The following is a 14,433-nucleotide window of genomic DNA, read 5'->3' on the forward strand; positions in this document are numbered from 1 at the left end:
GAATTGCGGACAGAAATTGATGAAGAAAATTCAAGAAAAGTGTCCAAGGTGCCCAGCTGGTGTTGTGTAAAAGGGTCGGTCTGAGGCCGCAAGCCTTCAGGGGCCCTGCTTGGGCTGCTGAGGCAATGGCAGAGACTGCTGCGGGGTCTGCCTGGGGCGTTAGGGCCGTCCTTGCGGGTAGGCCCGGCTGTTTGCTGCCGCGGAATCCTGAAGGCGATGCCTCAGGTCATCAAGCAGGGCAGTGGGGATCGGGACCGACCAAGTCACCGTGCGTGCCATGCGTGGGTGCCAGTGTCTCATCCTGTCCTGCATCGGAGCATGGGAAGGGAGCATAGAGGCTACCTGCCGAGATGCCTCATGTTCTTGGTGGGAGCGATGTAGTATCTCTTCCACCACTGGCCCAAAGGTATGGCTGGGAGATATCAGCATGTCCAGCAAGGCCGATTTGTCCGCATAATGGACCCTTGCTTGAGACAGCCAAAGCTGCCCGCGAGCTACTACCAGACTTGCCAGGCTCTGGCCCAAGGCCTGTCCTTGGCAGCCGGAACTCTGGAGCAGTGTGCCTTATACTAGGCTCTGCTCTGAAGCCACCGGTTCAGGGACAGCACCGACTGCAGTATGCCATCCAGGTGGATGCTTGCTGTGTTGGCCAGGCGTATGACTTGCGCTTCCACCGCATAGGCCTTTTTTAAATGGATGAAGGCTCTACCCTGTGGTAGTTGACCTTGACTTTGGTTAGCACTCTCACCTTCGGCTCGGGACGCAGAACTCCAGTCTCGGTTAAACACCACATGGTAGAGTCTTCATCGACGGGCACTATCGCTTAAACAACACAGTTTGGAATGCTGTATTTAAAGAACATATTTCTTGGCTATTTCTTTACTTTAATATAAAATAGGTGTTCATCAAAGACTGGAGAAAGTGTATGTCAATTGAACTATGTGTGTTCCCCTGTTTGAGAAAAAGTCCAATTGTGGCCTGACAGCTGTATTCATTATATTAGCTTTTTAAAAACTTGATCCAGTGAAAGGAAAATAGAAACATGATTAGTCTGTGTCACTGTACAAAAGGCTTTGTTTCCATAAGCATCAGGGAAATGTAATTAAACACAAATGGTTTTAATAGCCATTTGCCTCAAACAGTAGCTTGGGGGTTGACAACAATGTAAAATGTCAAATTACCAGGACTGGGAGATAATAATTCCATTCAATTTCCTGCCAAAGTAGAAAATGAAAGACATACCATTATGTATAATAAAATATTCAATGACGACATAATGAATATAACAGAAAATGCTTAATACGCTTAAGCCATTAGAGTATCCTAACTTGTGGCAGTAATGGAAGTGTAGAGTTGCTGTAAGCTCATTATTGCGATTGTGCTTGAGATGCTGTGCTGTTATCAGCACCCTGATCATGCGCACATCAGGATTTGCTGCTCTTGTTACTTTGTTATAGTCAGTGTCTTTATGTAGGAGTTCTTCTCAAAGTGTAAGAGAGGTAGAGACCTTTCAGTCAGTGCCCGTTACACAGGAAGACATGCGTACAAGGAACGCTTTGGATGACGGTGTGTTTTCAGCATGGCTTCTGTACATACAAAACACAGCAACAACGACTTAGTATTAAGTTACTATGTGGTGTGTCGGGTGTTTCTTATTGAGATGTCTTCTTGTATAGTTTGGGACCAAAAAATGATTTCTGATATAATAAGAGACTCCCGACACACAACGGGTTAACTTGTTGTAAATCACATAAAATGTGTTGTTGTTTTTGAACTTGAGAACGATGCTGTGTGAGGGATACACTAGATAAGAGGAACTGGAATCCTGACAAACACGTTGTGGTGGTTGGTGTATTTCTCATGCAGGATTTAAAAGAAAAAAGACAAATACAGAGGGGGAAATAGTTTTGTTGTTGCTTATGAACTTTATCTGGTGCATTTTTAAGATTTTTTAGCTGATAGAAGATGTGCTTAATAAGTCAATATGATATGCTGGGGATACTGCACTTGACTTGCAGGTGTTCCTATACACTATCACCAGACAGCAGACTACACCTGTTGCAGGGTGCACTTTTAGTAGTGAATTGGGCTTGTTTGCATTCTTTATTTAATGGTATATTATTGCACTTTAAAATATTTGCACCTGTTTATGTCACGACTTGTTTATTTGTTTCATTTTTGAATTATTTGTGGTGTTTTTTCTATATAATTTGTGTGTTTTGACTTTTATTAATCACACCCCTGCAACTGAAATTGATTAAGGACCGACACCTGAGACTAATGAGTGCCTGCCTGCTCGCATAGCTTAAAAAGCTAGCAGGTTTACCAGACGAGAGGTAGAAAAAGCAAGGAAAAGAGAGGAAAGCGAGACACACAGAGAGGAAACGAGAACAAGGAGAGCACAGGAAAGGGAAATGCAAGCACAGAGAGCAGCAAGAAAACAAAAGGACGAGACTGCAGTGAGCGCGAGCGGATTAAGTCAAAGAACCCAAGCATATCGGAGAGAGAGATTGTCCCAGGGAGACTGCTGACTGCATGACGGGCTGATTACTGCTAGTAGGGGAAGCGATGGAGAGATTCGCTCCCCTGACAAAGTACAGTACATTGTTACAGTATACTCTGCTGTGTGGTTGTGCATTTCCTTGCCTCTCCTTATGTTCATACAGCTTGCGTTCCCCATGATTTAGACCCATTTGTTGTTTTAATTTTTAGAGTTTGAACTACCAGAGGGGAGAGGGACAGATGCGAGTGCGGTGCTGCTATTGGATCCAGCTGCACGACTGATACTAGGAGCGAGGACCTCTCTGGATATCCCATTTTTTATGTTTGTTTAATAGCCTCTCAATTTTCCTATTGCTTTTAAAAGAAAATACTTTATTTAGTGTGTTTTATCATTGAGGGAAGGTCTGGTGGTGCTCTTGAGAGAGGGGAGATTTGATCTAATAGTTAAATTATTAACTATTAGATCAAATGATCTAATAGTTAAAACAGCGCTATCACCACTCTGAGACACATTTGTGTAGACGGTAAGGAGGTGAAATCACCTATTATACATGCTTATGGTGATTTTTATTGTGTAATGGATGCATTTGAAAGAAAAATGGAATCTCCTGTTTTAGTAGTTTTTATTGGTAACTTATATTGCTGTTTTGATTTGTTTTGGAAATAAATAAAACATATTTTGATAGCAATCATGCAGCCTGAGTGTTGCTCCATTGCTGTTGGTATCTGAGTTGCTCTCCACCAAAGATTAAAAAATATACCTGGCGATTTACAGTAGAGTTGCTTAATCTCTTTAAGCTGGCGTAGGTCATGACTACATATTAATAATTCTTTTTTTATAAGTAGACAAAGTATGATCTTTGATCTGTTGGAGACGCATAGCCTCATTTGGCAGCTGGCTCACACACCCACCTGGTCCTCACATTACACTAATGGTTCTTTTTAAATATCAGTGCAGCTAAAACAAACCTCTTTGTCACTGAAAAGGTCATTTTATATTACTTGTTATCAAGTTAATGTGACCATGGCAATAATACAACCTTAAATCATTTTAAAAGAAATATACAGCAGACATGGTGTCTGCATACCAATAAATACACTTGTTCTGCAAACAGCAAGGTCAGGAAAAGGACATGCAGGCTGTGCTGATCAAGGGCATTCTGTAGAAGCAATTCTAACATTACTCTGCTGTGCCAGCCAAAACACACGTCACCCCTGCAAGGTTGTCATTAGCAGGTTTTTTTCTTGATGGGGAAAAAACATCAAATAAACAACTTACGGCCACCTATAAGCCCCTGATGAAAAGTGTGGCTCATTTATTTATGATTAGGTAACTTTACTGGGTGCTTTTCTTCCTTTCTGAAAAAAAAAATGGATGAAAAAAGTTTTTTTAAAGGATGTATTTCTAGTAAAATAATAATAGACGCGTACCTGAAATTCACTGAATCATATATCCAGGCAGATTTCATTCATTACCTAGCAATGAATCCTGTGAGGATCCGCTGTTCGTATTCAGCATAAATGAATAATTCATTAGAAGATATCAATGAATGCTCACCAGGCGATATTTAACATGAATTACAATTGTTTTAAGGTATTACCAGGTCACTTTGTATTATTGCGCTAACTCCAGCCTCCTACTTAACCTTACACTATGAAGCTACAGTGCCTGTCGATGAAGGCTCTGCTATGCTCTCCTTTTTCCCCACTCAAAGTGCTCCCAAGACATTATTAAAGAGAGACAGGATCAACTGTACATATGAACTTATGTAAAAGACAACCAGCACACAATGCATTAACTTATAGAATAAGATTGTGAAACAGATATACTAAGGTAGTCTTTTTGCAAAGCTACTGCAGCACTGAAAGAATCCCGGTTTGCAAGGCAGCGCAGTGGAGTGGCCCTACCTCCTTGGTGGCGTTGTCCTGGATGAGGGTGTAGAGGGGCACCACGCGGGTGATCTCCAGCAGCACCGGGGATGGGCTGACCTGCTCCTTGCCCTGCCGGCGGCACAGGTGGCATGTTGCCGGGCAGCGGCCCTTCTCCTCGCAGCGGATCTCCACACCCGAGATGAGCTGCTCGTCAGACAGCAGCTGTGCAGAGAGCAGCCCGGACAGGTAGGTGATGAAGGGCATGGATCTCATCTCCTTCCTGCTCCCCAGTTCGGTGGTTTCTGAAAGTAGAATGGACACCCAGCTGAAGACCATGAACAAGGAGGTCTTTACAAGCCATCCAGGACACTTGGTGCAGCCTAAGCCTGGGTAATTTAGTCATGAATACACATGTAAACCAGTGCAGGCACATTCAGAGGGGCGTCATAATCACACAATGCCTGAAAGGTATAGTTTATAACAGCTATATCTTTTTCATATGTATTACAAGTGTAATATTGTTAATATCTTTCAGTTAGACAGATTACATATTTTACTTTCAGTAAAGAAAAGGGATACAAATTGAGAAAACGTTTCTAAGTCAATGTCTTTCTTGTCACAATATATCTCATGAAGGGGTCAATAAGCATCAGTAGCATTAATCCCTGATTGGATTTGGGTCTGGGGGCCAATACAGTTTCCAACCAAGGATGTATCCACAGTGCTGTCTACGTGTAGCCTTTCTGTGTCCATGAAACACGACAGCTGAGCTGGCAGACACCAGCTGGAGAATGAGGTACACAAGTTTAAAAAGAGAGACTGCTGAATTGCCACATGTTTTAAAGGTAACATTAAAACCAGCCTTCAGTATGCAGCTGGAGAGAGTTTTCTGGGCATGTGATAGCTTTGAAACTGCTGAATAAAGAGTGTTTAATGGGGCTGGTGCTCATACCAGGTTAAGGACTAGAATAAGCAGAGATTGTAGTTCAGTAGGCGTCATCAGACAGGAAGATGACTTCACATCTCACATTTTATTATAGCTAGAACTGCATTTCTTGGAATTGACAAACATCACCCTTAGTTAGAGATGCAAACTAGGTTGATCATGTGATGAGACATGTGATCCCTGTAGCACTATATAGCTATGGGTGCAACACAGTTGCAAACAGTCAAACAGAAAAAGCCAGTATTTAAAAGCACTAGAAAGAGGCATGGTAGTGGGTACACACCAAGCACATCCCACAGTAACAAGCCCAGGCATGTTGGTTAGGCTGCTCCAAGTCATCAGAGCTGATCAGCAATAGGAAAACGAAGGCAAAGTGGTCGCCAAGAGAGACAGGTGTGCCTGCAAGCAGTGCAAAGGGAAAGACAGCTAGAGAGGCTTGTCAAGTGCACGTCCTGTCAAGACTGTGATCAGCATCCCTCGGGACACCTTCCAGCACGTGCTGTCAAGACTGTGATCAGCATCCCTCGGGACACCTTCCAGCACATCCTGTCAAGGCTGTGATCAGCATCCCTCGGGACACCTTCCAGCACGTCCTGTCAAGACTGTGATCAGCATCCCTCGGGACACCTTCCAGCACGTCCTGTCAAGGCTGTGATCAGCATCCCTCGGGACACCTTCCAGCACGTCCTGTCAAGACTGTGATCAGCATCCCTCGGGACACCTTCCAGCACGTGCTGTCAAGACTGTGATCAGCATCCCTCGGGACACCTTCCAGCACATCCTGTCAAGGCTGTGATCAGCATCCCTCGGGACACCTTCCAGCACGTCCTGTCAAGACTGTGATCAGCATCCCTCGGGACACCTTCCAGCACGTCCTGTCAAGGCTGTGATCAGCATCCCTTGGGACACCTTCCAGCACGTCCTGTCAAGACTGTGATCACCATCCCTCGGGACACCTTCCAGCACGTCCTGTCAAGACTGTGATCAGCATCCCTCGGGACACCTTCCAGAACGTCCTGTCAAGGCTGTGATCAGCATCCCTTGGGACACCTTCCAGCACGTCCTGTCAAGGCTGTGATCAGCATCCCTCGGGACACCTTCCAGCACGTCCTGTCAAGGCTTTGATCAGCATCCCTCGGGACACCTTCCAGCACGTCCTGTCAAGGCTGTGATCACCATCCCTCGGGACACCTTCCAGCACGTCCTGTCAAGGCTGTGATCAGCACCCCTCAGGACACCTTCCAGCACGTCCTGTCAAGGCTGTGGGCTGTGATCAGGCCAAACAGCAGCCCAATTCAACATTCCGATATTAGGTACAGGCCCTATTAAAGTGGCCAGAGATTGTATATTACATTTGTTTATGATAACCTCTGAAATTTATTATATGAAGCCTAGAAATGTAAAAGATGTGGTAATGGCTCTGTAACATTAGCTGAGAACCTGAATGTCTCACCGTAGTGGTCAACAACAACATCAAATGCAGTTTGCAAAAATAAATGTGAACATAAAGGGATCTCGATTAGGCAACTACATGAATGGTAAAACTGTAATAATTGTGACAAAGCTTCTTTATACAGTAACTGTTCTGGGTCTCCAGCACTGTCTTTGGTGGATAAAGCACTCTCGACAACAAGGGAGGAGTTTAAGCAGGACGGTACCTGTATGATTATTTGTTTTAAGCAGGACGGTACCTGTATGATTATTTGCTTTAAGCAGGACGGTACCTGTATGATTATTTGCTTTAAGCAGGAAGGTACCTGTATGATTATTTGTTTTAAGCAGGACGGTACCTGTATGATTATTTGCTCCGCCGTGCCCCTATTCCAGTGGGGACACTGCTTTTTAACAAACAATACAAAAACTAAAATGAATCCTAGCTCCTGTTTTGGAACGCTCACTAAAATTAACAGGACCCCTAATTAATATTATTCACAAAGCACAGATTTGATATACTTTGTTTTAACGTACACATATTCAAGTCTATACACAAGCCATTGCCTTCACACAGACAGCTATTGTCTTTGAAACCTGTCCTGCCTGGCTTGTTAAATTACGAAGGGGCGTATTAGCTGAACTGGTTGTCAGTAAATCCGTGTTCTGGGATAGCTGTGGCATTCTGGGAGATGTCGTTTTCCATTCCACATTTAAACAGCAATAACTACTATTTCTTTTTCTCACCCACATTTTTGAATGCCTCCCTAATATTCCAGGGTAAAGACTAGCAGAGTAGTTCACTGGTAACAGGTTCAGTTTTATTTCAAAGGGTAAGGATCCCGGAAGATTTCCTAATGGGAACACTCCATCAAACAGCAGGGTAGCCAAAGTGGCAATTGCGCTGAAAAATGTACTAATAACCATTGACATACACATACAAATACACATAATAAAAAGCTGAGAGAATTGCACAGCCAGACCCCAGTGTCTCATCCTTTTGTCTAACGCAACACATTTACCACATGACTCATCACTGGAGCTCAGTTGATAACAATTACCAATATCATCGATTCTTTTACATGTTATTCATCTGTAGACGTACAGCTTCAGTCTGGAACATGTCTTCTTCAGGTCTGCGTTCCTCCTTAATCCTTTACATCCAACCAACAAGCTGTTTTTAATCTGGAGACAGACGATGCATTATTAATATGGTGAGTCTAAAGCACTGAAGGGTTGTGTTTAATCACGGCTGAATAACAGAGGAAAGTAAAGCCTAAATCTTACATTTAGAAGAGTTTAAAATGAGTGATAAATGTTTGGATGACTCAATGTTTTCCAATCCCACTCTTTGACACAGCTGAAGTCTGTAGAAAACACTATTCGTCTTCCTCTGTCCGTGGACAACTGCTCTTCAATCTGTCATGAAATCAGAATCATCTTAATGGGTTTACTTAAAATCACTGTGCTTAACAGCACTAGAAAAATCGCATTTCAGAAATAAGCCCTGACCTCTCTATGTTATTTATTAGAGCATGTCTGTCAGTTTGTTCAATACTTCTACATTTTCATATTATTTAAGCAGTAATGACCGACAGGCAGGGCATTTCCTGGCCATTAGTGCTCTGGCTGCGAGAGTTGAAGGCCCAGAAATGCTCTGCCTGGAGGTCATTATTGCTATTATAAACCGTCTTTATGGTTTTAACAGCAGTAACATTATGATTTTTCTTTTTTTCCTATATGTCCTGCAGTGTTGCTGCAGCGGTTTTTCGACGGTATAATTCTGCCTGTGAATAGCGAAGGGAAAAATGTTTTCTTAACAAACAAACCAAACGATAAAAAAAATCAACATACAGTTTAATTTTTAATTTATTTAAGACAGGGAAAACATTTAAGACCGTTGTGTTTTGTCTGCTTTTTTGAAAAGAAAGGTTACAGTTTTAAATAGGTAAATATAACAAACTGATTCTATAACTAACAGTATTATTAAACAAATTCACTTATTCTTAAAAGAAAGGAATTCAATATTTGAGTTATTGATTTTGTCGGTGATGGTTGTGTGGACATTCTGAGGGCATTTCCTGGCCATTAACACCCTCTACAGCAACCAATCAGAAGACAGCATTCCCGTTCTATTCATCTGACAGGCTTATAATATTTATGAACACACATTTATTTAATTTCTTATCATATTATATGTGATTGCTTGCACTCTCTATAGTTTTTTCAGCTTACATCATTATTTACCAGGCACTCTGTTTATTCCAGAAACAAAATTGTCCTTTTCAACTATGGGTCTGCTTCTAAAAAATAATAATAATAATAATAGTGTTGAAGTGCGTTGGTTTGAAAAATGAGTACTAAGAGTGTGCAACTGTGTTATCTGCCCTTTCTGTAGCTGTGGTTTTGCGCAGTGATTTTCCATATACTAACTCAGAGCTGCAGAAAATACAGTTAGTGGTGATATCTAAATCCACCTCACTTCAGAAATGAATCCCTGTGGAGTCTTCTCAGAATCTGCCTTAGGACATAGAAAGACTGGTAAATAACAATTACTATCAGAAACATCAAACAAGATTTATACAAATAAAACAGGTAACATTCAATATCCATACAGGTAGTAAACTATTCCAGGATCAATATAAGTTTCATTTGTTCAAGACCTGAAACAGACCCTCTGTTCCAGATCTGTTTGTTTGCGCACAGAACACAACATTCAAAGCTTCAAATTATCAACAAATAAAACTTTACACAAACACATGTTCCAGTGTAAGCCATTCTCTAAACATGAGTTTATAATTATCAACAACTAAAACTTTACACAAACACATGTTCCAGTGTAAGCCATTCTCTAAACATGAGTTTATAATTATCAACAACTAAAACTTTACACAAACACATGTTCCAGTGTAAGCCATTCTCTAAACATGAGTTTACAGTAACTTAAACCACACAATGAAGTATCACTTTATTTGCTCTTAAGTACATGCATGGTAAGGGTAGATCAAACCTGACTCTGCAATGGGAACTCCCACTGTGTAATACAGCAGTGCAGTACAAAGCAGCGCTGTCCGTTCAGCACCATGCTACCTATAGCAGTGAATAATGTCAAGGAAATCAAGGACTGGCAAATCATATTGTACGCAATTCAAACAATGGGCGTGATTGGCTAAACATCTTCTAAGCAATGGAACACCCACAGACATAAGCCCAAATTATTATTATTAATAATAATAATAATAATAATAATAATAATAATAATAATAATAATAATAATAATATCTACTACAGTATTTTGGTCTACTGGACTCAGTTTTACTGCTGTTTCTTTACTCAAATTCCATATGATCGAAACCACAGGAAAGTTAAGGTAAGGTTTAACTCTCTATAACCATGTAATGTTTGGGATGGGCCAGAATAAAATGTTTTGACAGTTACCATGCCGTGGAAAAATACCATGGACCTTAATATTTATACATCATGAAACATATTGTAATTCACAAAAAAAACCACTTCCTTTCACAGAATGCTTTAAAATTACTTAAATTGTATTTAAAATGGTATATTTCACTATGACCAAAAGCTGAAAGAAGGCATAGCAATTTTCACATTTTTTTAAAGACAATCTGATTTTTATTTTTATTTTAAAACAATACCCTAAAATTGTACAATATATATGGTATACTACCACAGTGCTTTGTTGATGGTAAACAGAATTAGGAATTATTACACAATTATGTATTTTATACTGTATTGCACAGTGGTGTATTTTATACTGTATTGCACAGTGATGTATTTTACACTGTATTGCACAGTGATGTATTTTATACTGTATTGCACAGTGATGTATTTTATACTTTATTGCACACTGATGTATTTTATACTGTATTGCACAGTGATGTATTTTATACTGTATTGCACAGTGATTTTATTTTATACTGTATTGCACAGTGATGTATTTTATACTGTATTGCACAGTGATGTATTTTACACTGTATTGCACAGTGATGTATTTTATACTGTATTGCACAGTGATGTATTTTATACTGTATTGCACAGTGATGTATTTTATACTGTATTGCACAGTGATGTATTTTACACTGTATTGCACAGTGATTTTATTTTATACTGTATTGCACAGTGATGTATTTTATACTGTATTGCACAGTGGTGTATTTTATACTGTATTGCACAGTGATTTTATTTTATACTGTATTGCACAGTGATGTATTTTACACTGTATTGCACAGTGATTTTATATTACACTGTATTGCACAGTGGTGTATTTTATACTGTATTGCACAGTGGTGTATTTTATACTGTATTGCACAGTGATTTTATTTTATACTGTATTGCACAGTGATGTATTTATACAGTATTGCACAGTGATGTATTTTACACTGTATTGCACAGTGATGTATTTTATACTGTATTGCACAGTGATGTATTTTACACTGTATTGCACAGTGATTTTATTTTATACTGTATTGCACAGTGATGTATTTTATACAGTATTGCACAGTGATGTATTTTACACTGTATTGCACAGTGATGTATTTTATACTGTATTGCACAGTGATGTATTTTATACTGTATTGCACAGTGATGTATTTTATACTGTATTGCACAGTGGTGTATTTTATACTGTATTGCACAGTGATTTTATTTTATACTGTATTGCACAGTGATGTATTTTACACTGTATTGCACAGTGATTTTATATTACACTGTATTGCACAGTGATGTATTTTATACTGTATTGCACAGTGATGTATTTTATACTGTATTGCACAGTGGTGTATTTTATACTGTATTGCACAGTGATGTATTTTATACTGTATTGCACAGTGGTGTATTTTATACTGTATTGCACAGTGGTGTATTTTATACTGTACTGCACAGTGATTTTATTTTACACTGTATTGCACAGTGATGTATTTTATACTGTATTGCACAGTGATGTATTTTATACTGTATTGCACAGTGATGTATTTTACACTGTATTGCACAGTGATTTTATTTTATACTGTATTGCACAGTGATGTATTTTATACTGTATTGCACAGTGATTTTATTTTATACTGTATTGCACAGTGATTTTATTTTATACTGTATTGCACAGCGATGTATTTTATACTGTATTGCACAGTGGTGTATTTTATACTGTATTGCACAGTGATTTTATTTTATACTGTATTGCACAGTGATGTATTTTATACTGTATTGCACAGTGATGTATTTTATACAGTATTGCACAGTGGTTTTATTTTATACTGTATTGCACAGTGGTATATTTTATACAGTATTGCACAGTGATTTTATTTTACACTGTATTGCACAGTGATGTATTTTATACTGTATTGCACAGTGATGTATTTTATACAGTATTGCACAGTGGTTTTATTTTATACTGTATTGCACAGTGGTGTATTTTATACTGTACTGCACAGTGATTTTATTTTACACTGTATTGCACAGTGATGTATTTTATACTGTATTGCACAGTGATGTATTTTACACTGTATTGCACAGTGATTTTATTTTATACTGTATTGCACAGTGATTTTATTTTATACTGTATTGCACAGTGATGTATTTTATACAGTATTGCACAGTGGTGTATTTTATACTGTATTGCACAGTGATGTATTTTATACAGTATTGCACAGTGGTGTATTTTATACTGTATTGCACAGTGATTTTATTTTATACTGTATTGCACAGTGATTTTATTTTATACTGTATTGCACAGTGATGTATTTTATACTGTATTGCACAGTGATGTATTTTATACAGTATTGCACAGTGGTTTTATTTTATACTGTATTGCACAGTGGTGTATTTTATACAGTATTGCACAGTGATTTTATTTTATACTGTATTGCACAGTGATTTTATTTTATACAGTATTGCACAGCGATGTATTTTATACTGTATTGCACAGTGGTGTATTTTATACTGTATTGCACAGTGATTTTATTTTATACTGTATTGCACAGTGATTTTATTTTATACTGTATTGCACAGTGGTGTATTTTATACAGTATTGCACAGTGATGTATTTTATACTGTATTGCACAGTGGTGTATTTTATACTGTATTGCACAGTGATTTTATTGTATACTGTATTGCACAGTGATGTATTTTATACTGTATTGCACAGTGATTTTATTTTATACTGTATTGCACAGTGATGTATTTTACACTGTATTGCACAGTGATGTATTTATACTGTATTGCACAGTGATTTTATTTTACACTGTATTGCACAGTGATTTTATTTTATACTGTATTGCACAGTAATTTTATTTTATACTGTATTGCACAGTAATTTTATTTTATACTGTATTGCACAGTGATTTTATTTTATACTGTATTGCACAGTGATGTATTTTAGCTACTGTATTTAACGCTGACACGGCTGCTGTTGGATGCATGCAGTTCACGTGGCATTGCATTGCACTGCATTGCACAGATGAGCTCCAAGCTGTCACACATGATTATTACACATATAGTGTTTTACAAAGAAGATTTCTTCACTTAACGTTTTGAATACTGTAAATAACCTGATTAAACACTATTAAAACCTACTGCAGTCGCTTGTCTGCTAATTCAGAAAACTATTATATTTAGTTCAGCTATGTATTACTGCAGCTTGCATTATACAGCATTATAATAAAATCATAATTAAGACTGACAATTAAATATAAATAAAAGTGCTGCTTCACTGGCAGTGAAGAGAATAGCCCTAGTACTGTACAATTTCTGCTGCTAAACCTGTGCATCTTTACCTAACTAGTCTTCAGGTCTTTGCAGTGGAATATTTCCGTGGGTTATGATGTAAAATGAACGAGACAGGCCAATATTATATTTATGGCAGGGTTGCCATTTTTGTTTTTACTGACATACAGACTTCCTGTACAATGGCTTTTTTTTTTTTTACTGATATCATAAAAAAACAAACAAACAAATTATTTTTTGTTATTTACTTGTTATGCTCATACATGGACTGCAGGCTGGATCATTTGCTTCGTTGGTCTGAAGCTGGTGCTGTTTTTAACAGCAGTCTTGATAGTCAGAATCCAATCCAGAATGTCTGTCGATAGTTGACTTTATTATGTCTGTTCTTACAAGGATCATCTGAGAAAAACTTGTTTTAATTCTGCAGTACTTTGTGGCAAAGCCAGCATATTAATGGCAAGCTTGGCCAGTGTAGGACAACGTGGCTCTCTGCTTGTGCCAGTATTAATCAGCCGCCAGATCCCGTCTAAGAGCTGTCAAGTCAGTCACTTGGTACTTCATATATTCCATTTTTAGGCTATTCAGCATATTTCCAAGAGCTATCTGTGGGAAAAGCATTGCAAGCTGAACGATGTCTCCCGAGCTCGCTGTGCTTTGGCCACTTGGTTGAAGAACGTGTATCAATTTCAGCACAGTATTGGTAATTGGCAGTCTTATTTTTATATTTTTCATTGCCACCCCATAAGGAAGTGTCATTCAAGCTAACTGGTAAAAACATGCAAAGCAATACTAAGTATACCAGCCTTTATTTCGATCCACTGATATTTACAGATTTACAGTCAGTATAAATATTTGACTTAGGGATGGTCGGCAACCTTGATTCAGGATCCTGCAGTAGATTTGATCCTTTTTGCAGGTGGAAAAGATCTTCCCCAGACACT

At 38.7% G+C, this 14,433-nt stretch overlaps 1 protein-coding gene across 4 annotated transcripts in view; it reads right to left on the reverse strand.

Annotated features, from left to right (window-relative positions):
- The window catches only part of LOC117396811 (astrotactin-2-like), a 559,949-nt gene that overhangs the window by 154,445 nt on the left and 391,071 nt on the right, over nt 1-14,433 (reverse strand). For all 4 annotated transcript variants that reach the window (XM_059005718.1, XM_059005716.1, XM_059005717.1 and 1 more), the window contains one exon: nt 4,411-4,676. In XM_059005718.1, coding sequence (XP_058861701.1) covers nt 4,411-4,676 — 266 coding nt within the window. The remainder of the gene's footprint in view (nt 1-4,410; nt 4,677-14,433) is intronic.

This window comes from Acipenser ruthenus, chromosome 31, assembly GCF_902713425.1.
Source record: "Acipenser ruthenus chromosome 31, fAciRut3.2 maternal haplotype, whole genome shotgun sequence".
In the NCBI taxonomy this organism is placed as follows: Eukaryota; Metazoa; Chordata; class Actinopteri; order Acipenseriformes; family Acipenseridae; genus Acipenser; species Acipenser ruthenus.